This window comes from Pagrus major, chromosome 22, assembly GCF_040436345.1.
Source record: "Pagrus major chromosome 22, Pma_NU_1.0".
Taxonomy (NCBI): Eukaryota; Metazoa; Chordata; class Actinopteri; order Spariformes; family Sparidae; genus Pagrus; species Pagrus major.
In genome coordinates, this window is record NC_133236.1 from 3,484,419 (window position 1) to 3,512,405 (window position 27,987).

Consider the following 27,987-nt stretch of genomic DNA (forward strand, 5'->3'; position numbering starts at 1 on the left):
GGACTGTGCGTCTGGGGGACCAGCTCTTTTTGTGACCACTCATTGCCTCGGACCTGTTTGATATATGCCGGACTCGTCACAGCGGGGCCGGGTCGTGTCTCCAGTACAGTCCGTCCTCCTCCGGGTTTCTCCGCCCACTCTGCTTTATGAACGACCTGAACAACATCCAGTCAGCGGGCAGAGCTCACAGCGAGGCGGAGTGGATGCAACATGGCGGAAAGAGGCAGAGAGCAGCCGCGGTCCCCCCGGTCCTCCCGGTCCAGGTCTCCAGCACCGCAGTAGACCTGTTTAATGTGGACTCAGGTCTGTGGGAACAGTGAGGCGACACTTCGACACCACAGGAGACAACCTGCCGTGAAACGAGCCGCTGCTGAGGAACTAGAGATGAGCCGAAACGCAACAGGTAAGACAAGTGCAGCAGCGCCTCCATCTTTATCCACTGAGACTGAGTGGCGGGAAACTGGTTCAAATGATTACAACAGCTCCAGTTTCATAGTCTTCATCTTCATAGTCTTCATCACGTCATCAGGTCACAACTATAGTCTTCATCAGGTCACAACTATAGTCTTCATCACTTAATCAGGTCACAACTATAATCTTCATCAGGTCACAATTATAGTCTTCATCAGGTCACATCTATAGTCTTCATCACTTCATCAGGTCACTACTATAGTCTTCATCACCTCATCAGGTCACATCTATAGTCTTCATCACTTCATCAGGTCACATCTATAGTCTTCATTGCTTCATCAGATTACATCTATAGTCTTCATCACTTTTCATCAGGTCACTACTATAGTCTTCACTTCATCAGGTCACAACTATAGTCTTCATCAGGTCACTACTATAGTCTTCATTCAGTCACAACTATAGTCTTCATCACTTCACCAGGTCACAACTATAGTCTGCATCTGGTCACATCTATAGTCTTCATCACTTCATCAGGTCACTACTATAGTCTTCATCAGGTCACATCTATAGTCTTCATCATGTCACTATAGTCTTCATCACTTCATCAGGTCACTACTATAGTCTTCATCACTTCATCAGGTCACATCTATAGTCTTCATCACTTCATCAGGTCAGATCTGTAGTCTTCATCACTTTTCATCAGGTCACTACTATAGTCTTCATCAGGTCACTACTATAGTCTTCACCACTTCATCAGGTCACATCTATAGTCTTCCTCACTTCATCAGGTCAGATTTATAGTCTGCATCACTTCATCAGTCCAGTGTTTAAAGGCAGTGAGGGATCTTCTGGAGCAGTTGCTCCAGCGTCCACACGGTGACAAGTGGTGGAAATAGTTTTATATATATTATTATATAATTATATAATCTCCCTCCACCCTTGCAGGCACCCAGGAGCTGGTGCAGGACGGTGCTCCCTCCCTGCCGCTGCCTGCAGATCATGTGCTCACCTCTGGAGCTGTGCTCTTCCCTGGTAACTGTTAATCCACACTGCTCTGCCTCTTCACGGGCTTCATGTACGGCAGTGGATTATACTGCAGGCAGCTCAGGCCTGCTCAGGAGTGGAAGTGTTAGTTAAAGGAGAAGTTCACCCAAAAATGAAAGTTCCCTCATTATCTCCTCGTCCACAGACATTTCTGGAGCTTCACAGCAAAACAGCGCTGCAGCATTTTCCTGCTGGAGACCTGTTTTAATGGGGCACTATATAGTTTAAGGGAAGAATTCAAACTCAGAATTTTAATATTTACAATATTAATGAGTTAATGATACAAACTCTTTTTCCATAAGTGAATAAACAAGGTGTACTCATAACTGAATCTTGATAGATTTTTTTCGATATATATTCCAGCCTGACCTAAGAATGACTTGAACTGAATGCATGTGTGAAGCTAAATGTTCTGAACTCAGTCTGGATCCAGAGTTTGCAGGCAGCCCTGAACATGTGACATGATGGTGTAATGTGTCTGTACAGGTGCTTTTGATCAACATGGCTGCCCTCTGATCGTGTTCCCAGTGGACAGACAAGCCAAACTCTCCTCAGAACTCAGCAAAGCAGAAGTGGTGGACTTCATAAATTACTTTCTGTTTCTGCACAAGTATGTAGAGTCAGACTGCTCTTTGTTTGTGTATGTGTGAGAGCGGGAGTAGACTGTGTGCTGATGGTTGGATCATCTCTCTCTGACAGTAAGAAGCAGGAGAAGGACAGTCTGGTGTCGGTGGTGGCTGATCTGAGGCATGCCTCGCTCCAGACGACCCAGTTCATCTCTGAGACTCTGATCCTTCTCGAGGTACAGTTGTGGTGGAGGGCATCGTGTGCTGCTGCTTCTAGCATGTTTGAAATGAATGTTCTCAAACTAGATAACCATCGGGAAAGTCTTCTGAACGCCTGCCTCTTTACCATCAATGCACCAATCACAGCTGAGCATGAACAACAGTCATCTTTCAGCTTTAACATCTTTGAAATCTGTAAACTCTCAGACTGTCAAGAACACCTATTTTCCTCACAGAACAGACTTTTACAGCATTTCTACATCATTAGTGGCTGATTGTAGGAACTGGAGCTGGTACGAGTGTTTCCACCATGACAGATTTATCAGACAGAACCAGGTGTATGTGTGGATATTTCTGTGTTTGAACATACACCTCTGTGTTAGCGGTGGGTTTTATCCATCTTGTCCCGGATGCTTCAGTGTAGTTAGTAATACAAAGAGCTCTCTAAAGGGAAATTTTCAGCAGCTGCTCAGTTTTCTTTGAGACAGCAGTGCTTTTACAAACAGATGCAAAGACAGACTCCCTCTTGTCTCTTGCGACCATGAAACTTGCAGGCATGTTTGTTGTGATTGTATCATTGAAATACTGGGCTCTGATTTGACCGTTGCCTCCTACTCTTTCTCACAGTAGTGGTGTATGACAAAGTGGTAAATAAATCATGTGATGTGTTTTTCTTGTTAATGTCCTGAGCAGAGAATGTGGAAGATGTTGACAGTGATGATCACCTTGTTGTTTAAAGGTCTTCAGTGTAGTTGGGTGCTGTAGAAAATGACTGACTGCAGTTGTTGGTGACGACATCTGAATTATATCTGTCATGTTGTGCTGCTGGGCGCCTTGTGAGTCTTTCAGTAGAGTTGTTCTACACCAGCATGTGTTGTTGAGGTTCACTTCACATGAATAGCATTCTGTCACATCTCCAGCGTTTCAGTGTGTATGTGGGAACACACTGATGAGCATGTGATTATCCCTCTGCACATAAATGATGACTGTAGCAACAAAAGGAACCAGTGAGACCGTTTTCTCTTCAGGACAGTAGACAGAACTAAGGGAGAGAGATGAGCACAGTATAGTCCAACTGTTAATACGAAGCATTTCTACAGGATGAAATATCTGCTCTTAAAGCTGCTCTGGGTGCTTGTGATTGGTGATTTCCTGTGGGCAGAGGAACATACAACTCCAGGGCTGAGAAGAATGTCATTCCTCTCTGCTGCAGAAAAATGAGCCCAGTGTTTTTATATAAAACACTTGAATATTGTAAAGTATTGTACCAGTTTAGAGACATGGAGGCACAGAGCAGTATGAACACAAGGTGAAGTTGGTCCTGTACACTCGGCTCAGTGACGTCCTCAGCTTGTGATTGCCCTCTTGGATTCACAGAGCTGTAGTCTGAGCTCAAGTACAATACCAAGTGTGTCACGTCTAGTGGAACTCCTCCTCTGGAGGCCGGGGGGGGGGGGGTCAAATGCATGGCTGGTCACATGCCTGGTTATTTAATAGAAAAACCTCCAGGGAAAATACATTAAATGAGGGCAGTTATGTAGGAGACGCTGCATTTTTGCATCCAGATCAACAGCTCCACATAGTTTCTGTGGTCTGGTTTGCTGGCCTGGTGTCCACATGCATACCAACATGTTTCTGTGTTATAATGTGTGATTACGAACTGCTGGACGACAAACCTCACACATAACTGTCACTCGGTCTTCATTCATGTTTGTACGGGTCCATCAGAACTGAACGTGACTTTTGTGTGATAGATTTAGTTAAAGGTACATTTATTATTGAACAATGACTGACAACATGATGTGCAGCTGCAACAGATCAGTGGATTCTGCCTGGAAGCAGTGTTACATGTCACTTTTTCTGAATGTCATGTCAAACATGAGTGTTTAGGTTATTTAATTAACTGTTGAGGGAGTGGACACACACATGCTACTGGTTGTATAATTGGTGGGGTGGGATCCATTGTTATTGATGTTGGACCTGTCGTGCCCTCTGCTGCTTTGATCTCGACCCTTCTTTAATCCGTCTCAGTGAAATCCTAAACTGTTGGAAGGCTCCTTCAGACTGATGCAGCAGCAAGAGCAACACGTCATTTGGTTCAGTGTTGATGTAAAGACAAGTTTTCTGGTCACCTTTCCTTCTTAGCTGCACAGGCGGACCATCCACGGTGTGTACATCATTCAGCCCAAAAAGAAGGATGCTTTGAAGCTGCTGCTGAAGCTCCTGGCTCCATCCAGGTCTTACACTGCCTCTTTTAAGGTAATTGCAACAAACACACACTGTAGCCCTGGGTTTGTTTTGGGTCCAACTTCAGTAACACTCATCTCATCTTTCTGCAGAAAGTCCTTCTGAAAGAAATCTCTGAGCTCTCCAACTACATTGACAGAAGCCAGCTAACCGTGCCGCTGGGTGGCTACTTTATTTACTGTCACCAGAGTTGGGCTGCCTTCATTAAGGTACTTTATTTAATATATAGCAGATTTTACAATATAAGATTTCTCTGCAGTGGTCAGGGATCAAACCCCCAGCCTTCTGACTGATGGACGACCGCTCTACTGTACCTGTTGAGCAATGACAGCCACATAGATTTCTCCATAGTGAAGCTAGCTCGTGTTTATTTCTTCCACTTGTGCACTTTGCTCCACACGTCCTGGGTGGGAGTAGACTGAGTACTTGCACATGTGCATTACAGCATTAAGTATTAATGTACAAAACCACTTCCATTAGGATGTCCTGAAGCTTGTTGTTGGCAGCTCACAGCTGATAAACTTCAACATTTTATATGAAACATGACTTGTGCCGTTGTCTTCATGTAGCCTACCAGTGCACTATGACACTATGAAATACCTTCACATCTATTTCAACCTACTACATATAAACAAATGACACCAAATTGTGTTTTGCGTCATGTTGATGTCACCACAGTTGAGCTGGTTGAAAAGACGTGAAGTTCAGACTGAATATCAGTCAGAGTTTAAGCAGAAATCACTGGTGGAGTCCCAGTTGTGCCCACTTGCTTAAACAAATCATATAAGACATGTTTATAAAGTTAAAACAAGATGAGAATAAAAAATGTTGTTACACTGTAGAATTATTTGTCAAAAGAGATTATGTTAGTATTCATTAAATGTATCCAATAAAAACTCATCCCTCTACAAGTCAACCATTCTGACCAACAACTGTCTGATTACAAGCTGAACCTGTGAAGCTTCACACAGTGTCTCTGCCTGTGAGTGTGTGTTAGTGAGCACACCAAGATCAAGATTCATTCAGTTGTCCAGAAGGAGATTTGTCTTTTAAACATAAAAATACTTATAATACATTACATATATCAACAGACACAAGATATAAGTACATATAACAAAACAAAAGCAAACAATACAGTGAGTGCCAAATACATCCCACCCCTCCTCATACCCACCTTCTGGCCTGAGTTTAGGAGATTCGCTGATATGGGGATGAATGAGTCTTTATATCTGTTCAGGTATCTTCTCTTTTATTTAATTGGGACCCTGTAACGTCAGCCAGATGGAAGCAGCTCATATTGATTGTACAGGACACGGACTAGTATCTCCTCAAAGAGCTGGAGGAGGGTTGGATGCTCCCTCACCTTCACTTTTAATGCTGTGTGGACTACTCTATTTAATTCAGATTTCAGCTTAGCTGATAGATTCCCAAACCAAGCTACCATTCCATATCTGAGTATACTCTCTCTCAAGCATGATAAAACACCAACATCATATTCTGTTCGTCTCTAAACACCCTGAGTCTTAAATAAAGCTTTTGCTGGATCCTTCTGCACACAGACATGCACATCCCAGGACACATTCTTTGTTTAATCACACAACTGTTTATCTGATGTACAACACCACAGCCAAATGTTTCTCCCTGCTACATTTAGCATGTACATGATGGAGGCTGTGCTCAGCTCACTCGGTCAGGAGATGTTTTCATTTGTGAATCCATTCATGAGATCCGTCCAGGCGGCCTGCGTCTATTGTTCGTTACCTTGGAAAAGCTTGTGCAAATGCCTCGTGTAATCAGCTGACCTTATTAGCAAGTGAAAGGAGCCCCTCTTTCCAGTGCATTATACATTCAGTCATGTTCAGCAGGGGACATGACAGTATTCATTATCCCCCGCAGCTCTCTGCCTCTCACAGATCTATTTAGGATGCAAGAATAGTCTCCACTAAAACTACAATTAGGTTCTGTGTGTTGAGCAATCGATCACCGCGTTCCATCATGAGAATGATGTTAAGACTCTAAAAGTAAGTATGAATCATAGATTAAGCAGCCATGCTTTAAGCTTATCAAAAGTAAAATAATTTAAATAGTAACAGTGACGGGTAAAGGCAAAATCTGGGCTATAACAACATAAATGGGTCATTCCAACTCACCTAGAACCTCCCAGTTCACGTCCTCGATCTTCAAAGAAATTAATGTTGAAACTTCTATTAAATTCATGGGACCTGGTTAAAATCCTGCAGCTGTACTCCAAATACTTTTTAAGTTATGATTTTTTGAACTTTGGCCCTCTGAGCCAAATTTGAGCATTTTGTGATTCTCTGGGATGTTCAGGACAAATTTCAACGCAATCCAGTGAAACATTAGACATTGGTGAGGTTCTGAATAAACATATAGAGACCCTTCATTAATTTAAATAGTTGGTGCTGAATGTTTACAATCATCAAATTAATATCAGGAAGTCTTTTTTTTTTTTCTTTTTTTTTAATGAATGAAGAATGTGTCATTTTCAAAAGTTCATATCTTGCAACCAAACTTTGGTTCTGTGTCGTATGAATGTAGTTCTGTCACATCTAGAAGATGGTTGAACTTCAAAAATTCATTACTTACAAAGTATTTGGAGTATGTATATATGATTTTGGAAGGTTCCATGAATTTAATAGAAGTTTCAACATGAAAATCAATGACATGCACCGGGAGAAGTTCTGGATTTTGGGTGAGTTGGCCTGGAATGACCCATAACAAATGAACATGAACCATCCTGCACTGATTATGATAGTGGCTATTTAAATGTCTCTCTGCTGGTGCTTGCAGGAGATTGATGTGTTTGTCCAGGAGTTCCTGTCTGTGGTCCAGCGGCTGCCCTCATGTATCTTCACCCTGCATGCTCTGTCCAGGCTGCCGTTGCCCTCCACCTTCAGCGAGCTCCAACACTTCTGCTCCACCAACGAAGCCAAGTTCCAGCAGCTCAGGAGGTCAGGCTCATAACTGTTGTCCTGCTTCTGTTGTAGGCTAACGCTGGTTCACTCAAGTGTCCAGTTCGTCTTCTCTATTGTTTGATCAGTCTGATATTCAGTGTATTTTCACATGATGTTCAGAGCGAACTGAACACTTTGTTGTCCAGCATTGAAAAGCAGGAAACATGATCACTCAGCATTGTTTGACAGATGGATTCTTTTACTACTCTTTCAAACCATCTGTCTTCTCTAGACAACATATTTACATTGTTGTCCTCAAAGGAATGATTTGTCTCCTTCAGATGTAAGTGGACAGCAGAGTCTTTACCTGAGGAGTTGGCCCTCCTGTGTTGTGCCATTCGTTTATGGAGAGGTTGTTTTGTCTCCCCAATGTACAAATCTGTGCAGTCCTGGCTGCATTGAACAGCATCAACTACATTACTCTGTTTATGCCTGGGTGTTTTGTCCTTAGGATGGACAAGTTTCTGCCTCAGTGTGTTGGTAGGTTTAAAGTGAACCGGGATATGATGTTTAGTAAAGATCCTCCTGAGTTTCTCAGATGCTCCTGCGACATAGGGAATGATGATGATGTTATGTTTTCTTGTCTCCCCCTCTCTGTCTGCCCTGGATCTTTTAGCTGTTTTGACAAAGGTCCAGTTTGGGTAGCCACAGGTTTTAAGTACTACCCTGATGTGCTTCTGTTCCTTCTCCTTCCCCTCTGACTTAGTGGACAGTGTAGTAGACTTACACTTACACTTAGTGTAACCTTAAACCATCGGGTTTAAGGTTCTGATGACCCCCAGCTTGTGCTCCAGTGGGTGATGAGAGTCATACAGCATCAACAGTTACTCCATGAATACCACACAGCCCTTAAACAATACAAGAAGATTATATAAATGTATATGAAAACCCAGAACACTATGGTTTAAACCCACATCATATGACCACAGTTCACAAATTAAAATCATTTGAAAACACAAAGAAGAGCACCAAAATACTTGGACGGTCCAGTTACAATGAAAGAGCTACAAGGCTCGTGGTGTTGATGGTGTCAGGACAGAAATGTTACAACACAGTAGCAGTATAAAATGGTCTGATTTATTCCTACTTTGAAAGATGGAGATTTAAATCCCAGTAATTATAGAGGAGTCCGTGTAAATTCTAATTTAGAGAAACTATTTTGTAGTATAATAAATTAAAGAATACTGTCCGACCTGATGGAAGCAACAAACTAATCCCAAAAACATGTCAAACTCACCATAATCCAGAAACATAGAGGAAGAATCTACAGAAAAAACTATGACCAATATTTTCAAAAGGTCAATTTTCAGTGAGTGAAAACTGTGTTTACATGTGTAAGAAAGGCCCCACCTAAACATAGAAATCATCCTTCATAATGTTATCTTTGTTCATTCATTAAAGCATTGATCTGTGTGTAGGTTTTCTGTACACATCAATGTTGAGGCTTCTGTCTTCTTCATTGTGTTGCTTGTGACATCTCAAATGTGGCTTTGACATACAAGTGAACATTGAGCCCACTTCATAGAAAATACCGACACATATCTTGTGTATTGCCATTAATCCTGAAAACACTGTGATATGATGTGATATGACTAACTGTATGACTATTTCTCTATGTGTTGGTATGCAGAGAGCTGGGGCTGGATGAGCTGCTGAGGCACTGTGACAGTGTGGTGGAGAAGCTGCGTTACCCTGAGAAGGATCCGTGCTACCAGGCGATGGCTGGCACCGCCCTCTTCACTCACACCGCCTTTGATATGCTGCAGAACCACAGCAGGTAGTGCAGGCAGTCGGTCAGAGGAAAGACTAATGTGCTCACATGCCTACACCTTAATCCTCTGTAATAACACCTCCCACACATACCATACAGCAATGTTGCAACGGTCTTCTGTTGCACAACTGCTACACAACATTGCCAATATGAGTTTGAATAGTAAACTTTTAGTAGGCTGAAAAATGTTAACCTACACAATTACAGCTGGCATTTATGCCAATCTAGTTTGAACATTGTTGGAAACATTTGGGATAATGTAAGTACACAACAAGGTTTAGTTGTTGTAGACATTTTAATACAAAATTTTTACATATTACTAAGTTAATGGGGGAAAATGTTCAGTCAAATTCGTCTTAATTTTTTTTTAAATGAACAACATTCATTATACAAGTGTAGGAGGTGAAGGGAGAGTCTGTAACAACAACTGTTTCCATGTGATTCTTCACCGCAGCAGTAAATCAATGAGTAGCAGCCACACATAGCTAACAGCTAACTGTTACTGCAGCTTTTTCTTCTTCTTGTTTTGTTGTATGGTGGTTGGCAACCAGTGTTAAGGTGCATTACTGCCACCTTCTGTAAGAAAGAGAGCAGAAAGAAACCAAAAAGTTCAGAGGCACTGGATTATTTACACAATGTTATCATATGCCTGTTATTAACATTTTTTGAATATCAGGGTCATATTGGTGTCACCCCTAACATTAATGAGAGAGAAGTTTACTCGATGTAACGGTGCGTTTCATTTGGTCGCCTGTGACTATAACTTCCAGAAGAGAGTCAGAGAGAGAAAAGGAAGGAATGAACCAATGAGACAAAACATAATGGGAATTAAAACTGCAAGCAGTGATGAACGGGCCCTCGCAGTCCACGCGCGTCGGGGCGTGCTGCTGTCGGGGTATGCTGCAGTCAGGACGTGGCGCTTATCCGGCCCCATATCCCGATGATTGTGTACGCCTGTCTTAACTGTCCATGTGTTAAACGGACTGTATTTAGTCAAGATATGCAAGACTGTCTGTTTGACCACAATGTGCAGGAAATTGTTGTTTTATATTTTTGGTGTTCTTTGGACTATCACAATTCTTTGGATAACTTTTAGTCATGAGGGTCCACAGATGCTGTGTGCATAGTTTCGTGCAAATCGGTGAAATAGCCTGGGAGGAGTTCAAAAAAGTAGGTTTGTGACATTTCGCGAATTTGGCGTGAAAGTGGGCGTGGTCTACATCACACAATTCAGCTGAATGCAGGAAACACATAGATATAAGGTTTAACAATGTGCGCCATATAATGTAGGAGTTATTAGCCAAAAACGGTTTTGTGTTGATAATAGCGCCACCTGTTGGTCATTTTTGGTGTGTGAGTTACAAGTGTTATGGTGTGGGCACAGTGACAAAAATAAAATTAGACTGCCACCAGAGCGCGTTAAACACACTCACATAACTTATCTGTTTAACAAGGAAACTGTTGGATACATCTTTGCATTTAATATGAGCCAGTTTCAGTCATCATGAGTCCATTATTTTTGGTTTTTTAAGGTGTTTAGGATGAAGGATGATGCCACCTGTAAGGTGAAGGTGTTTTGTGTGTATTTCTCAGGATAACTGCAGCTGTGGAGAAAGTGGAGCTGCTGTGGCAGCAAGCCTTTTCTAAGGCTCGTCTCCAGCTGCAGGTGTTCCAGCTGCAAGAGGATGCACTGCAGGTGAGTCAGTGGCCTAACCTGTTTGGTGTGCAGTATAAATAACCTGTGGTGTGTTGGTTCATTTGAGCTCATGTCAGGTGTGCTGTGGTGTTTTTGAATGGACTAACCAAAGTATTCTGTGATGGTATATATATCATTTTAGCATGAATGCTTAGGAAATGGTGTCACTGATTATGCAATGACATATCTCTATACAGATATAGCATAAATGCAAAAGAGTCCGAAATGAAGAGACCAAGCTCGAAATCAAACAAAAGACAAACCAAAGGAACAATGGCTTCACAATGACTGTTTCAGAAAGCATTTCATAAACCTGTCAAACAAGAAACATAATGAACCTGAAAATCAACAGTTACTCCATGAATACCACACAGCCCTTAAACAATACAAGAAGATTATATAAATGTATATGGAAATCCAGAACACTATGGTTTAAACCCACATCATATGGCCACAGTTCACAAATTAAAATCATTTGAAAACACAAAGAAGAGAACCAAAATACTTTGGACGGTCCAGTTACAATGAAAGAGCTACAAGGCTCGTGGTGTTGATGGTGTCAGGACAGAAATGTTACAACACAGTAGCAGTACATATAAAATGGCTGAACTAAGATTATTACATTTGGGATTAAAAAGTGGCATTTATCCTGAAACTTGGAACAAGGGTGTGATTTATTCCTACTTTGAAAGATGGAGATGATTTAAATCCCAGTAGAGGAGTCTGTGTAAATTCTAATTTGGAGAAACTATTTTGTAGTATAATAAATTAAAGGATACTGTCCGACCTGATGGAAGCAACAAACTAAGTAATCCCAAAAACATGTCAGCTCACCATAATCCATAAACATAGAGAAAGAATCTACAGAAAAAACTATGACCAATATTTTCAAAAGGTCAATTTTCAGTGAGTGAAAACTGTGTTTACATGTGTAAGAAAGGCCCCACCTAAACATAGAAATCTTCTTTCATAATGTTATCATTATTCATAAGGTTTGAGTCACAGTCTTCAGTAATGCTCATAACTATCTCCACCTTTTAATCCAAAAAATGCAAATGAAAGTGCTTTTATTTAAAGAAGAATAGAAACAGGAAGCACAAACCAAATAAAAAAGACAGCAGGTGAAGTGCTGCAGAGAAGGCACGTTGTTTGAAAGATAAGAGACATTTAATCAGTTAGTAAATGATATACGTTTTGGAGGTGTGACCTCAGATGAGCTTGCAGTGTGTCAGAATGTCTCGCTGCGTCTGTGAAATGAATGAGTTTATTTACAGATCACAGAGCAGATCAGATCTCTTCAAGGAGACAAACTCCAGTTCTACAAAATGGAGATTGCCAAGGATGCTGCAGGGGCAGTGATGTTGGTGTCTGAGTTTGAGGCGTCTATTCACACTCCTGCTATGGTACTGACCAAGTGTCCTGGATGTCTACTATCAGTTACATACTCATGTCCTGTTACCAGTACTATATTCTATATTCTATAATATTCTGTCATGTTCCCTGTGATTTCATTATTTTTAAGTACTGTGGTTCACATCTATCTTTAACTAACTCCTCTCTAGGCACTGGTTCGATGTGCTGAGGATGTGATCCACACGTGGGTGGAGATCCTGCCCTGTGACGGTCAGACCAGGGAGTCCTGGGTTCTGGATCTGGAGAGGCTGAAGGAGAAACTGCACTCTGCTGTGCACTTCATTCTCCAAACCCTCAGAGCCGTTTCCACCTACCATCACAACTACAACAAGGCAAGCTGTCAGTGTTTGAGGAAAACGAAAAGAGCTCAGTGCTTTCATCTGAAATTGCCCATCAGCTGCTCAATTCAGTCATCATCGTAAAAATTGTGTTCACTCACAAATTGAAGCACTGAAAGCAGTTGAAGTGTAAACGCAGTCAGCGGGGCTTAAACTTGGGACACCTCAGCTCTTTACAAACAAGCCAGTCCCAGCTGGACCTTGCATATTTCAGAACCAAATAATAAAGAGGCTCAGCAGGTATCACACAAATAAAATCTTGAAGTCAACTCAGTACAATTATCTGATGAAATAAAACCACTGAATGTAATACTGCAACCAGTGAGAAATATGAACTATTGTCCATTTTCATAAAATTATGAAAATGATAAAGGAGTAACATGACATCATTAATATCTACATGCAATTTAATATTTACACTTTACCAAGGAGGATTATTTTAATTTTCTTGACAATTGTTAACAGTCAGGAGTTTGTTTGTCATTGATATTAAGCAGAACCAAATAACCTGTAGAAGTGATAGAACATCATTAATACTACACAGAAACAAACCTTGAGACCTTGTGGAGATATCATTCATCATTTGGGTAAAAACAGACTTATTGTTGTTAATGTGATGACTGTAAACATTCTGCAACAACTATTGTTGAATGAATAATAATAAGAATAAGAATAAATATTGTGAATCTTGCAGAAGGAACATAATCCAACAGGTCCAGCAGTTTCATTTATTTCCCCCTGTGATCAATTTTATTTTAATAAAATGATTAATAAACGATTAGAAGAAAGGCAAAAGGAAAAAACCATCCCATCCGCTGAGATCTGATTCCTGTTCATGAAGTCTCCTCTGGCTGCAGGTCTACTGTACTAATAGCATGGTTGGTGACAGTGAAGTGTTCGAGAAGAAGTAATGATGTCTCTCCCCTTTTAAATAAAACATAATGCAAAGTTGAAAAAGAAGAGTACAAATTGTGTGAACATGTCAGAATACCGTAAACACCTCCTGAAGCTGTGTCCTGCTCCTCCTCCAGGCCAGCGGCTGGTACAGTCTGGTCCTCTGTGAGAACTCCCTCCAGGAGCTTCTATCAGGAGTGAACGGAGACGCTGCTCCCACACAGAGGCAGAGGAGGAGCTGGAGGACGATCCCTGCGTGGAGGCACAAACTCTCCTCTTTCCTCAAGAAGAATCCTCCGCCAGATGTGGAGCAGCTGGTTCATCTGGCTCACCTGTCCAACGTCATCCCAGATGATGAGCTCCAGCAGGCGGGCAAGCAGATGTCTCAGCGGTGAGAAAGCAACGAGGTTATCAAGATGGTGCTCTTTGTTTTGTCATCTCAGTGTGTGAAATATTAGTGCATTTGGTGGCCACATCATTTTTACATCATCTGCAGGGGCTCCTAAACAAACATAGTCCTGGATGATACAGTAACTTCTCATACATGTTGGCTACCTGCTCAAATGGAGGAAAGCTTTGGTTCCTCAAGAAAATTGACTATATACATGCATACATACTGTACCATGATACATGATCATAATACATGCAGCAGTTTGTCACAGACATTGTAAACACTTTGTCAGACAAACACTACAAGTCTGTTTTTCCTCCCTCAGGTGCATGACTCTGAGGAAACTGCTGATTTCTTCAGGACCTGTGGCAGTTGCTCACCTGCAACTAGCCTTACAGTGGCAGTATGAGTTGTTGCGGAGCAGCCATGTAAACCATTCCTCTGCTGAGGGTGCTACAAACAGAACAGATAAAGGTGTTAGTAAGGAGGCGTCCCATCTTCTGAAAACGTCTCCATCAGCTGCAGTTTCTGGGATGGTGTCAACTGAGGGCAAACCCCTGTCCCTCAGCTCTTTCGACTCGGGCTTCGATGGAGCTGGAAGCAGCCAGCTGGAGGCCCGGGGAGGGAGGGGAGGAGGGGGAGGTCTGTCTAGATCAGCTGGGACCAGAGACTCTGTGGATCTGAAGCTGGCTCAGCACAGCGCTCATAAAGAGAACACATGCAGTGTTTCAGACTCTGAAGATCACAGACAGGAGTTTGATCTTGGTTCTGTGGGACTCTCCTCCAGGGCCAGCATCCAGATCATCCCCAGAGTGACCATGGAGTCGCTCAACTTTGAGATCAAAGTGAAGCGTTCAGCTGCTCTACCCAGTAATCCTTGGCTCAGCCTGCCAGTAGATGATCTGGAGAACTCCTACACAGTCACCATTACACAGAACCCAACACCACAGAACAGAGACTTACAAATCCATGATCCCTCAGAGCCCTGCTCTACTGCCAACCAGTCGTGCAGGTGTCGAGATCAGCCCACACACGCGGAGGGATTGTCTCGCGGCCCACAGAGCACAGACTGGACTCACTCACAAAGCAGTTTGGTGGATCCTGAACTAAGTCCTATTCACAACATCCTGTCCAGCACTATTACAGATGGAAGAGACCAGTCCATGTGCACCGCAGAGGAGGTCCCCACTCTTCTCTGGGATTCTTACGACCTCCATGACCAGGCTCAGGATTCTGTTGATGGGTAAACATGGATTTGCTACGCTGTCACTTTCTCAAAAAATCCACTTCAGATGAATTTGAATGCAACCCACACATGTACTTTTACCTAAACTGTGTCACTACAGTGATGGAGGTAACTGTTATAGGTAAGGTACAGGTCCATACATTTGTCCGTCTGATGTTGAATCCAAAAAGCTTCCACACCTTCAGTCTGGGACGGTTTGATGTCCTGATTCACAAACCTGTCACAGTGTCAGTTTCAACTGTTCCTCAAATGCAGAATTTTGAATTCAAACAGATGATTACAGACAATTCTTTCCTCTGTTTTTAATCAGTATTTCAAATTTAGGAAGCCAAAGTTCGAATCTCTAACCAACCAAAGAAAGCTCTCTGACATCATCAGTGACCTCTTGACCCTGGATCATTTGTTTTATTGATCCAGGAGCATCATCACCATGTTTATTTTTATACTGATCAGGACCATCTTGTAGGCCTGTATTTTATTGATTTAATATATCTGTTGATGGTTGTGTAAAGCATAGAATAGAATAGAATTCATTGTAAGCTCGGCTTACAATGAAATCACAAATGCATCTCAGTCGGTGCAATACAATGTGACATAACATAAGAGGAAATGAATACAACTGGTGTCAGAGGTCATGCACTGATCGTTGGTACTTTACAGGCGCTATAATTATGGAAAACTAGAACAAAGCTGCAGACGAGGCTGTTAGTCATCTGTTGAATGTGGATGTCACAATTATTGTGTTGTAGAATTTTAACAATGTTTGTACTGGAAGATTGTTTTGGTTATCAAATGGCACTTGTCATGCTCTTTGTCCAGCCTGAGTGATGTGTCCCTGAAGGACTGGGATGTAAGGGAGCAGGAGGGATTGAGGGAAGTGGAGCAGATCCTGCACAGGGCTGATGACATACTGGAGGTAAGAAACACTGCCAATGAGTAAAGGCATGGATGATGGCTACCATTTAGGACTGCAACTATTCTTAGAAGTCTATAAAATGTCAGATGCCCATCACAAGTTACTTGAGCAGTCCAGTGATTGTGTTGCTCTACAGAAAGAAGAACATGTTCTGGCTCAGGAGGCAGTGCTGGATGCTCTGCTTAGGCGTGAGGAGCAGAACAATCAGTGGCTACCGTGGGACAGGGAGGACCAGCTCGGTGAAGTACGTCAAGAATCTGCAGATCTAATCTGGGATGTACAGTATTATGTCATCACTGACTTGAGGTCACATATTACAAATGGAATTCCTCAGGTGGGATCAGCATTTTCCTTTTCCAAACCTCCAGGATGTTTCTCCTTCAAAGAGTTTCTCTACATTTTTACTACCTCAAGTTTTTTCTCTTGAACTGAAGGGCGCTGCTCTTTTTAATGGCTTTACCCCTCTGCCTTTAAAGGAATTTAAAGAAAAATGTATTAACTGGTCTGACCCCAGAGTTATTTAAACTTTTCTCAGAGGCATAAAAGGATAAAAGGATAGGGTAATGAGTTAGTAACTGAACTTTTAACCACTTTATGAATAAAGTGGTTAACAAAACAGACGTTGTTTAGTTTTTGACAGTGAAATTTCATATTCTCAAAGTTGCATTTTTAGATTTAATTTATAAGCATTCCAAATCTTTGTGTACAATTACCAATGATAATTGTTCTCATCTGTCACAAGATCTCCGTTCACAGCAGAAAAGATCATGTGTGCCAGTTTGTAACCCTAACCCTGCAGTACAATAGACTCATTAACATTAATGTTAGCTTACTTTTGTAGAAATGTCAGTGTACAATGAATGATTTTCTGGTTTGTCTTTAGTTGCCTCTGCTCCCCCCCATATCCCTGCTCTGGTTGCTAAATGGTGCCACTTCAAACTGATGACTAAAAAAAAAAAAAAAAAAGATTAAAAATGACTGACATGGTAGGTATTAGTCATAAGGTGATGGTAGGGCAGTCTGCTCTGAATACAAACCAATAGCAGTCCTGATGTAAAAGTCCTGATGTGTCCCTGTGCAGCTCGGGCTTTAAGTGTCCAGTACCCATTGTAAACCTGCACTGTGAGTTCATGATACTTTCTCTGCTCATTTTTAAAGATGTCTTCTAATGAGCTGGCTGAGGCCGGTGTTCTTGGCCTTGAGGATTACCTCATCCCTGCAGAGTCCAGCAGCTTCAGTGAACCCACATCAGCTGCATGTACGAGTGAAACTAAGACATCTGATGATAATGGGCGCTGCACTGCAGCTGCCACAGGAGCAGAAACAGGAGCATTTCATAGCACGCCGGACCTGCTGACAGAGCTGAGAAATGTCCACGTCCTGGATAAGATGATCATGGAGGAGAAGCTGAAGATCCAAGAGCTCAGACGCTGCAAAGAAAACGAGGACCTCTCTGGGAGCAAACCCTCAGATACAAACGGGCTGTCGAGCATCAGCAAAGAGAGGGAGACTTTCCGCTTACAACTGGAAAAGGAGAAAAGGGAAGTGGATAAGCTTGAGAAGAGTTTGGGCAAAGAGTGTAAAGTGAAGAAGCACCAAGATGGAGCAGAAAAGGTTGTAAAATGTTCTATAATGGAGAAAGCTAGAAGTGAGACTACGGAGGACCAAGTGCTCTGTGACGAGCTTGTACCAGGGAGTTTCAACACAACACATTCAACATCTGTAGTCCACAATGATTCTCAGGCTCAGGACACCTGTGAAACTGAACATATTCAAGCTGAAGCTACACCACATGACCTGGCTCCACTTCCAGATCCCCACTGTGATGATCATTGCTCTGAAGATGAGCCATCAGTATTTCAGAGAAGTACCTTAATTATTACCTCTAATCTGACGAAACCTCATGAAGAGGAGGCAGTCCAACCTCAGGGATGTATCCATGGGAGAGACACTGACGGACGTGGTGAAAACTCTACCAAACACAAACCAGAAGCCTCTTTAACCCCTGAGATGAGGCCAGATGATGGAGAGTTTGACGCGGTTGGAAGATCACACCTTCCTCCTGTGCCAAAACCAAGAAAGGCTTTACCTCCTGTGAATGACTACCTTGAAGAACTCATCACTCCTCATTCCACAGAGCTGAATCCAGCTCTGTCCTCAGTCACTCAACATCCTGGTATTGTGCAACTTGATCTACAAGATAAACCGTTCGATGCACTGTTAGAGACTGTAAGATCAGCCAGCAGTCACAGCTTGGTTATCAATGCAAATGTGAAGGAACACTGTAACAACAATAATAATAACCATGCGCTCCCAGAGCAGTGCAAGGTGTCGGAGCACCTGTCTGAGATGTCTACTGAGGAGGAAGAGGACACGTCTGGGGCTACTGCATCTTGTCTACACACTGATTCACAGCCAGCAGACAAGATCCAGAGTTTATCTCCACATCAGCAGTCGGCACTACTGCTGCCTCACCAGCAGCTGGAGTTTGACTCCACTGGAAGAGATAAGCAGAATGATGGTGTTCAGAGGAGACCAGGCTCCGGGTCGGCTGGGATTCAGGCCCAGCCTCACGTCAGCATGAGAGAGGTACACCATCTACTGTAATATCTGGAGTGGAAGTTGTGTTCTCAGTTCGAGAGCCTTCAAACACAGTAGACATTTTATCATATCTCACATTAAAAATAAAACCTCATCATCTCCTCCCTCCATGCTGATGAAAGTCAGGTGAGGCTTCGTAGTCCACAAAACATTTCTGGAGCTTCACAGTAAAACGGAGTTGCAGCATTCTGCTAAACAACTGAAGTAGCTGGAGACTTGATTTAAAACGTAAAAAAACATCACATGGCTCCATACAGCTCATATACAAGTTCTTTACACCCTCAGGGTGTGGGCAAGCTCATGCAATTTTTTGATATATGCTTATTCACTTTTTGTCTGAGAGTCAAATGCAAAAATGAAGATGGTTGTCATGTCTATGTTAAGCACAGTGTCAGGATGTTAGCATAGCATAAAGACTGAAAGCAGGGGAATACTGCAAAGGACAATCCAGGCTTTGTCCATAGTTTAAATATAAACCTACCAACACCTCTAAAACTCATTCATGAACATGCATGTTTGTACACAATCACAAAAATACATGCGTTGTAGGGATAGTTGCTGTGCCCATTTCTTTGTGAGCAACAGTTTTCCATCTGCTCAGTACTTGTGTGCAGCGTGAATGGATGTTTTTTTCTTAATGTGACTGCAGCTGACTGATTTCAAGACCCCCATAGTGCTGGACACAGGATCTGGCTTGATGAAAGCAGGATTTGCAGATCAAGACCTTCCAAACATTATATTCCCAACAATAATTGGGATGCCAAAATACGAGGTGAGAGCACACGGAAGCATTCTGACTGTGATGTTTTGTAGTTCTAGCCGGTCTTACCGATTCTGGGTTTTGTCTTGACAGGAAATAATGAATGGAATTCTTGAAAGGGAGACCTACATTGGACATGAGGCTCAGCACATGAGAGGAGTCCTGACTCTGAAGCATCCCATAAAGAACGGAATCATACGTAACTGGGACGAGATGGAAAAGGTCAGTAAAAAGCACGTCTGATATGAGATGGGTGTTGCTCCTAGACATACTCAGTGTCTTCTGAGAACATCACCTTTAACACTCCCACAAGTCCCAGATTTACCTCTTGTCAGCCAACTAGCACACACCATCAGATATCTGACACTCTGGTCATCACACGTCTTTAAGATGTTTACACATTCCTGCCACATAGGATCATGCATTCTTCAAATACTGTAAGGTCATGCTTTAAACATGTATGTAAGAATTGTGCATTAAAATGTGTAAAAACGACTCAACCTTTGTTCTATATGTGGTTGACCTATGTACTTACATTATCATACATATTTCCAACAATATTCAAACCAGAAATATCTACAAGTTTCCTCAAGGTAACGGTGCGTTTCATCTGGTTGCCTGTCGCTGTAACTTCAGGAGAGAGTCAGAGAGAGAGGAAGGAGGTCAGAACGAGACGAAACATGAAATGAAGAAAACTTTAAAACATTACCTCGTCTGTCAACATTTGTGACTGAGTAGACAGATTTCATCAGCATGTTGGTTGTTTAATGGTGTGTTCCTCAATATTTAAGTGAGTTTTTTTTTATGTTTATTCACCCCAAAAAGCCAGATTACTTTACTGTACAACAGCCGATGAGCAACAGCTCACTGTACCTGCCCACATTTTAGAGAAGCAGAATAAATCTGTGTGTCTGTAAATGTGTTGACTAACTTGTAACAGAGTGTTCTGGTTTTAGATTTGGCATCACACATTCCAGCAGCTGCACGTCGATCCTGAGGACCACCCGGTTCTGTTGACAGAGGCAGCCATGAACCCCTCAGAGAACCGTCAGCGCATGGTGGAGATCATGTTTGAGAATTTCAGTGTTCCCTTCACATACGTGGCCATGCAGGCGGTGCTGGCACTTTACGCAGCAGGGAGATCCACTGGTAATATTCATGCATTGTGTTGGATAGATGCTCATGGATGAACATTTAATGAAGTCCCACATTGGAAATGTGTTCGATCATTATAAGAACTTATCGGCTCTTTCTGATCAGTCTCATCTTGGCGTGTTTAAACTGTTACATGACGGCCATATTTTCCTGCTTAGATCGAAACAAAACTGTTGCTTCTGTTTGTCTCGTTGAAGGTGTGGTGTTTGACTCTGGAGATGGAGTTAGCCACAGTGTTCCTGTGTTTGAGGGATACTGTCTGCCTCATGCAGTTCAGCGCTTCCCTCTGGCTGGTGTAGATGTTACAATGCATCTTAAAAAGGTATTCACGTCCTGTTTGTTTTTCACAGTTTGGTGCTGTGATGTCATTGGGCAACACATCCAACCAGCAGTGTGGTTGAAGACATTTATTGTGAAAAATAACTAATAAAACTGGTCAGGAGAGATAATTTATTTTAGCCACTGTTTAGACAAATAACATGGCTCGCTGTGGCTCCAGACTGGAGGGATATTCCTTTCCAGGTCAGCCCTGTTCTCCAGCAGCACCTCGCTCCCTTTGTGGACCAGCTGCCAATGCTGTGCAGGAGTCATGGCTCCTACTGTAAAGTCCTGTCTGAATAAAGTCATTAAGAACATTTTAAAACCATCACTGTGTGTGAAGAGAGCTCACAGACACACTGTTGACCATGAACCGTTGTGTCTGTTGCATACAGAGCATCGTGTCCTGTTGTTGTGTGCTGTCAGTTCACCTGCAGGCTCAGGTGTGCATCTCTAATTGACCCTTGTGCTGTGGATCTGCTCACAGCTGCTGCAGGAACAAGGCGTGTCCATGCGCACCACAGCAGAGACGGAGATCGTGAGGGAGATGAAGGAGAAGTGCTGCTGTGTGGCACTCAACTATGAAGCTGAGCTGAGTGCAGGGGGGTCGTCGTGCACAGAGATGCATTACACGATGCCAGACGGACAGATCGTCACTCTCAGCACAGAGAGGTTCAGGTAACACGTCCTGCTTCACTGGACACTCCACCCACCCTCAGTTTGGTCTTGAAGGAAATCCGTATTAACACTGGAAATGTAAGACCTTTTCAAATTCACCTTATTTTTTAATAATAAATCTCAGTAACTGTTCGCTAAATATTAAACAAGCCAGACAAAACAAGGTTTATAAATTGGAGTCAGGTTACTTTTCATTTTTAAATTTTTTTGGGACATTTTTTCCTTTTATTTGTTTTCACATCTTCACAACAATTACATATTCATCTTTAGATACGTCCTTTCACAGAGTGAACCATTTTTTGACACAAAACAAAACGGACCGAACATGGGGTGTGTTGAGTTCGAGAAAATGAATAAAAATATAAACAAGTTATAAAGAGATGAATACACTTTTTATTAAACAAGAGAAGGGCGTTTCAGGGAAATACACAAGTTTCCTTGAATTTGTGTCCCTGGAGCCTCATTGAAAAGGTAATTCTTTTCCATTACAAAGATTTCATAGATATCATCATACCAGTTCTCTATAGATGGAGCATCTGGCTGGAGCCATTTCCTTGTAATTGCTTTTCTAGCAGCAATACTTAGGATACCAAATAAGTGTTTTGTTTTAATATTTGTAGATGTTGAACATAAAAGACCAAAGAGGAGTTCATCCCACTTAAATGTAATTTTTGTCTCAAATATAGTAACTAATTCTGAATAAATCTTGGAGAGATTGACAGGCCCAAAACAAGTGATAGTGGTCGGCTTCCTGGGAGCCACATTTCCTCCAGCAGCTCGAGCTGCCTGAGTGATGAGATTTCTGACTCAGACTCAGACAACTTTATTAATCCCACCAGGAGCAATTGGTTTCGGCAGCTTGCATACTGGCACAGTACAAAAACACAGTACACACAATAAATAGATAGGGAATAAGGTAGAGTAAGTAAATAGAATGCCAAGGAATACAGTGTCATCAAGGATCAATAGTTGAATAGAGTGAATAAATAGATAGGTTGCACATGTTGACCAATAAGATGTACATGGTAAAGGAATAAAATCAAATCTTATAAAGAATTTAAGAGACGAATAGCAGAGGGGATAAAAGATTTTAAAAAATGGTTAGTCTTACAGACAGATGAGACATAGCAACAACCTGAGGGCAACAGAGGAAATTCACTTGCATGCACGTGACCAGGAGAAGACAAAATGTTGTTTGCTTTCCTCAGAGTTTGTTGGTCACAAACACTGGTCAGGTCCCTAAATTTCACTCCCGTGATCTTGGAACATGTTTTAATAATGCTGTACAAGCTGTTTTTATCTTTCAGTGTAAGGCTGGGAAACCAGCAGATGAAGGAGAAACACAGGAGACTTTCGATAAAAGACTGATAAAAGCGACAGAGAATAACAGGGCTGACAGAGAAAGAGTTCAGTTTGCGGAGAAGATGAATTATCTGTTGCCCTCGCTTCACAATGTCTGCAGTGTTCACATCAAATTTCAGCTTCTCGCGAGCAGGTGTAATAAAAAATCTACAAACGCTCTTCCAGCCAAACACCCTCCATGCAACTGAGCTTGATATCCTCCACTGAAATTCACAATATTCCTTCCAAACTTCTTCTGAGATGCAACTGTTAGTTTCCCTCTCCCATTTTTGTTTTATATGGTGGAGCTTGATAACTTAATCTCTTGAAGAGCCCTGTATAGTTTTGAAATTACTTTAAGCCCTGAATCTGTTTATAGGCACTAATAAGAACCCTCAATAAGCTATTTTCACATGCCCTTTGACTCTGATACAAAGCTGGTTGAAAACTGACAGTGTTATGCAAATTAACAGTATCAAACTTCCCTCCATTTCTCCTGCATCCAGAGTCCAAAAAAGTCCTCCAAATGAAGCAAACGCATCATCTAGTGCCATTGTATCAACTACAGATTGCATACAAAACCCAGAACAACAGACATCCACAGACACACTGTACTGTTGGACAATCGTCAGTGCTGATAAATCTATGGACCCAGATTCTGTCAGTACACTGCCTGTTTCTGCCTCAGATGTTGTCAGTAACATATGTGAGTGACTGTTGAGCTGCAATGGAGACTGTTCCTGAACAGGAAGTGGCCTCCATATTGTTCCTGAACAGGAAGTGGTCTCCATATTGTTCCTGTAGTGTGAAAACAGTTGTAACTGGGATGTGGTTAGCATAGTTCATCATAATGACAAGAAGCTATTGGAAACAGGTAGGCTAACTCTATCCAAGAAATAATAATAATAAGTAACATGTCTTATCTCATTTCACCAGTCAGGATGAGTCTTAAACAAAGGTCTGAATGAATGAATGAATAAACGAATGAATATTTGTTTCATGCTCAGGATAAATTATTATCACTCTGATCCTCTTTTCATCCAGCACCGTCATCAGGTCCATATCATAATGTGTACACATACCTGTAGAACTGCTCATGTTCTGAGAGATGAGCAGCAACTGATTTGGCTGAACCGATGTAAATGAGTTGGGGCTCACCAGTGTAGGGTTAAATCATACAGTGTAGGGTTAAATCATACAGTGTAGGGTTAAATCATACAGTGTAGGGTTAAATCAGTACAGTGCAGGGTTAAATCATACAGTGTAGGGTTAAATCAGTACAGTATAGGGTATTATTCAACTAAAATTCAAATAGGTCCAGTTAGAGAAAATTTCCTCAAGCAAAGGTCCGGAACGGTCTAACTTGCGTTATGATTTAGTGTGATATATATTGAAATAGCCTAGTAGTTGTATCAACGTCTGCATGTAATCAACAACTGAGTGTCAAATCAAATAAAGAAAGAACAATTCAAAAATATTTCAACAATATTTATTGTCACTTAATATTTAATTATACAGATATATAATACTGTAGATATGTATTATTTTCTTCTCTCTTTAAGGAAAAGAAGGGCATTTAAAAATAAAATAGTGAAAAAAATAAAATAGCTTTTTAAAAATTGTGCATCTTAAAATAAAGTACTTAATTTTTGAAAAATAAAATAAAGTGTAGCAGCAGCTTGAGTTTCCCTTTTTCTTTAATGTGTCACATCTTAACAGTCTTAACCAATTTTACAACAGATAGATCTCAACACATCTTAACAGTTGACCAGTTTTACAGTTTCTCTTTCATTGAGCTCTAGCTTGTCCTGCCAGGATTTTAAATCTGGGCTGGAATGGTGTCAGGGCCATTGTCATCCACATGTGCAGGTGCTAATTGGTGAGCCTGGAACAATATTTAGTTCTTCTTAGAGAGCGCCATGTGTGGATATTTTTCTCTGTTGTCTCCGGCTCACTCGTGTCTCTGTCTTCTCTCCCTGTATCGCTCACTTGTCTTTCCGTCTGTGACTTGCTTCTCACCTCTTTCATCTGTCTGTATTCAGAGTCGCAATGTTTATCGCCTGGAATGCACAGATTTGATTGGCTGAGTAGCATCACGTGGGATGGCTTAACTCGCATGCAATTGGTCAGTGGATTTCCTCATCTGCCAAACCAGTACCGTAAAGTCTAAAAAAAAGCTGCGCCGGTCAAAATAGAAGCGCCCCGTTGAAATTTAAAATATTTAATAATAATAATAATTGTTGTTGTTGTTGTTGTTATTAATTATTGTTTTTATTATTATTATTGTTTTTTTTTTGTTTTTTTTAATTGACTATAGGTCCAGGTCCGTATAGGACGGCGTCCGGGTCCGGACTCGGACCGTGGTCCGCCTGTTAGTGACCTATGGTGTAGGGTTAAATCAGTACAGTGTAGGGTTGAATCATACAGTGTTGGGTTGAATCATACAGTGTAGGGGTAAATCAGTACAGTGTCTTCCTGGCTTGAGTGTGGTTAGAGCCGATCCCAGGTGCTGCACACACATCAGACTGTGGAGACAGTCGGCTGCCTCTTTGTAGAGCTCGCCGTCCAGGCAGGACAACTACCTTTTGGAACTGACTCCTCAAATACATTTCCCTCTTGTTCATCCAGGGCCCCTGAGATTCTCTTTAAACCCGAGCTGATTGGACGGGACCATTATGGGATGCACCAGAGCGTCTTCAGTTCAATCCTTAGCTCAGACATTGACCTGCGCCGCTGCTTCCTGGGAAACATCGTACTGTCAGGTACCAGTTGTCTTTACTTTGAGGGCTCCACAGTGCTCTCCAGCACATTAGGCTATGCTTCATGGTTTGATTGGGTCGTGTTTCAGTTAGTTGAGTGTTTTTTAAATCACTTGCTGAAGGTGGGAACACTCTGCTGGCTGGACTGTCTGAGCGGCTGCAGGCTGAAATCAAAGGACTGGTTCCCAGTGACGTGGGGGAGAGTGTTCGTGTCACGAGCCCCAAAGACAGAGACTTCTCAGTGTGGAGCGGAGGAGCAGTCCTGGCCAACCTTCCCACCTTCAGCTGTGCATGGATCAGTCATGAGGAGTATGAGGAGCACGGGCCGCAGATTGTCTACAGGAAGTGCTTCTGAGAGGGACCACTGTCGGTGTGCACGCTGGACTCCTCAATAATGAATTAAATATTGAGTGCAATATGCCTCCAGCTGTGACACAGTGCCATTGACTGGTCCCTTTTAATTATTTGTCTGTATTTTTTTGTGTTGATTTTTTTTTTTGTGGAGACAGTTTGACCCTTTCATCAGTGTGGATCCTGACTTCTGAGCTCCTAGTTGACAACAGCAGGGTTCTCTTGACCTGCATTTTTCTACTGTGATCCACCACCATGGCAAGGATGAAATGGGTTTTACTCTAACAGTCCTGTCTGTCCATGTTATTGTCCCTGAGGAACCTTTCAACTGTGTCTAAAGTGTCCCGCTGTGGGAATGTGTTTCTGTGTCCTGAGGATTTAAGCACAAGGATATTAATGTTTGTGGTTTAGGGACTTGAATTGAAGCTGGCCTTTAATTGATGTCTGGTTTCCGGAATAAGTAATTGAGGGACATAAAGAAAATCTAATAAATTAATCTCAAATGATGGTGTGTATTTATATGAAATTTAAAGTAAAGTCAGTGTAACAAATAATGTTATCTATTAGACAGGGTGTACATTTAGAGCAGTGCAGCTGTGCAGTGTTTACTACTAGACTTCTTTATTGTTAAAGCAGCATGAAATTATCTTTGTGATGGATTATTTGGGCCGCTGTTAGCAAAAATAAATAATACTCTTAAATGTTGTCTTCATGCAATATGCCAGCTTTTTCCCGCCCAAAGTAACTCTTTTCCCCTCAGAGGTACTTTTTTTTTTTTTTTTTTGTAATATGACCTAATATACCGTATATTGTCCCCCTCCAGCAGTGGCCTGAATATAACATCGCTGTACATGAATGTTTGCTGCTGTAATGTGAACTGTAGAGAGAAGTGGAGTTGTGGATTCTAAGAATTGCTGAGTTGAGTTACTGAAGGTTATTTTGCCACATGTTGATTCTCCACCTGAGCTGAGTTTGGATTAGTCAGTGTTAGCAGTAGTTGGTTGTATTGAAGTCCATGGCTGGTGAGAAATGTACAGTCCAGGTTTGGCCTGGTGATGCCTATCATGAATAAGGAGATGATGCTACTGTTGCAGGTGCAGTGTTTGTGTACTGTGCCAAGTTGAAATTCTCTTTTTTATTTTTTTATTTGAGTGCAGTGTCTTGTCCCTAGTCCTCTTTTTTCTAAGATAACGTCTGGTTGTGTGGTAGTTTGTAACACTTGCACAGTAGTGTTGATGTGTGGAAGGTGTTCCAGTTATGTCAAACTGCTGTATTTATCTCATGACCACCACTAGTGGAAACCCCCTGTGAGCCCTGTAAACTGACACTGAGTGTACTCAGTGTTTAGTCTGTTGCATGGTATTATTGTGTTGCATGTCATTCAGTGCCACCTCTTTGCATGTACTCATCTGTCTGCATGCTTTTCTTTATGTTTCTGTAAACGGCCTCTCTAAAGGCAGGGGGTTAATCATGTGACTGAACACTCAGCTCTTCAGTGGAAATCACCACTAAATGTGACAAATGACAGAAATTAAGTGCTCAGTGTGCTTTGTTTACTGGCTGTAGTTTGAAGAAAACACATCTCCTCTTCCTCTTAATGTACTGTAACAGTCTGCACTGACTCCAGTAACGTTTCACCCAAACCATGCTATTTATTTATATCCCTTTTTTTTTTTTAAATAAATATTCTAATCATCATTTTGTGTTGTTCCTCTTTGTTCATTACAACTTGTGTATATTCCACTGTAGCTGAAGTAAATGCATTTTTTAGTCTGTCCAAGGAGGAAATGAATGGAACATACTCAAACACTCCTCTTCCCATACTGTGCATCATTCTGAAGTCAGTTCCTCATTTGCTGCCGTACATCAAGCCAAAACTCTTCATTTCAAATGGTCA

The 27,987-nt window shown here is 41.8% G+C and overlaps 2 protein-coding genes across 2 annotated transcripts; both read left to right on the forward strand.

The window, feature by feature from the left end:
* Positions 1 to 205: 205 nt before the first annotated feature.
* On the forward strand, positions 206 to 14,781 carry LOC141018406 (uncharacterized). Its single transcript, XM_073493367.1, has 14 exons — positions 206 to 403; positions 1,357 to 1,443; positions 1,942 to 2,065; positions 2,155 to 2,257; positions 4,386 to 4,499; positions 4,580 to 4,696; positions 7,299 to 7,459; positions 9,093 to 9,239; positions 10,827 to 10,929; positions 12,204 to 12,332; positions 12,492 to 12,674; positions 13,712 to 13,965; positions 14,291 to 14,607; positions 14,753 to 14,781. The coding sequence occupies exons 1-14, from the start codon at positions 292 to 294 to the stop codon at positions 14,779 to 14,781; spliced, it is 1,980 nt and encodes a 659-aa protein (XP_073349468.1). The 5' UTR covers positions 206 to 291.
* Positions 14,555 to 27,749, forward strand: LOC141017884 (uncharacterized). The gene is made up of 11 exons (XM_073492677.1): positions 14,555 to 15,208; positions 16,031 to 16,127; positions 16,264 to 16,371; positions 17,286 to 18,716; positions 19,378 to 19,500; positions 19,582 to 19,710; positions 20,445 to 20,637; positions 20,841 to 20,965; positions 21,449 to 21,639; positions 25,609 to 25,742; positions 25,862 to 27,749. The coding sequence occupies exons 1-11, from the start codon at positions 14,784 to 14,786 to the stop codon at positions 26,092 to 26,094; spliced, it is 3,189 nt and encodes a 1,062-aa protein (XP_073348778.1). The 5' UTR covers positions 14,555 to 14,783; the 3' UTR covers positions 26,095 to 27,749.
* The last annotated feature ends 238 nt before the right edge of the window (positions 27,750 to 27,987 follow it).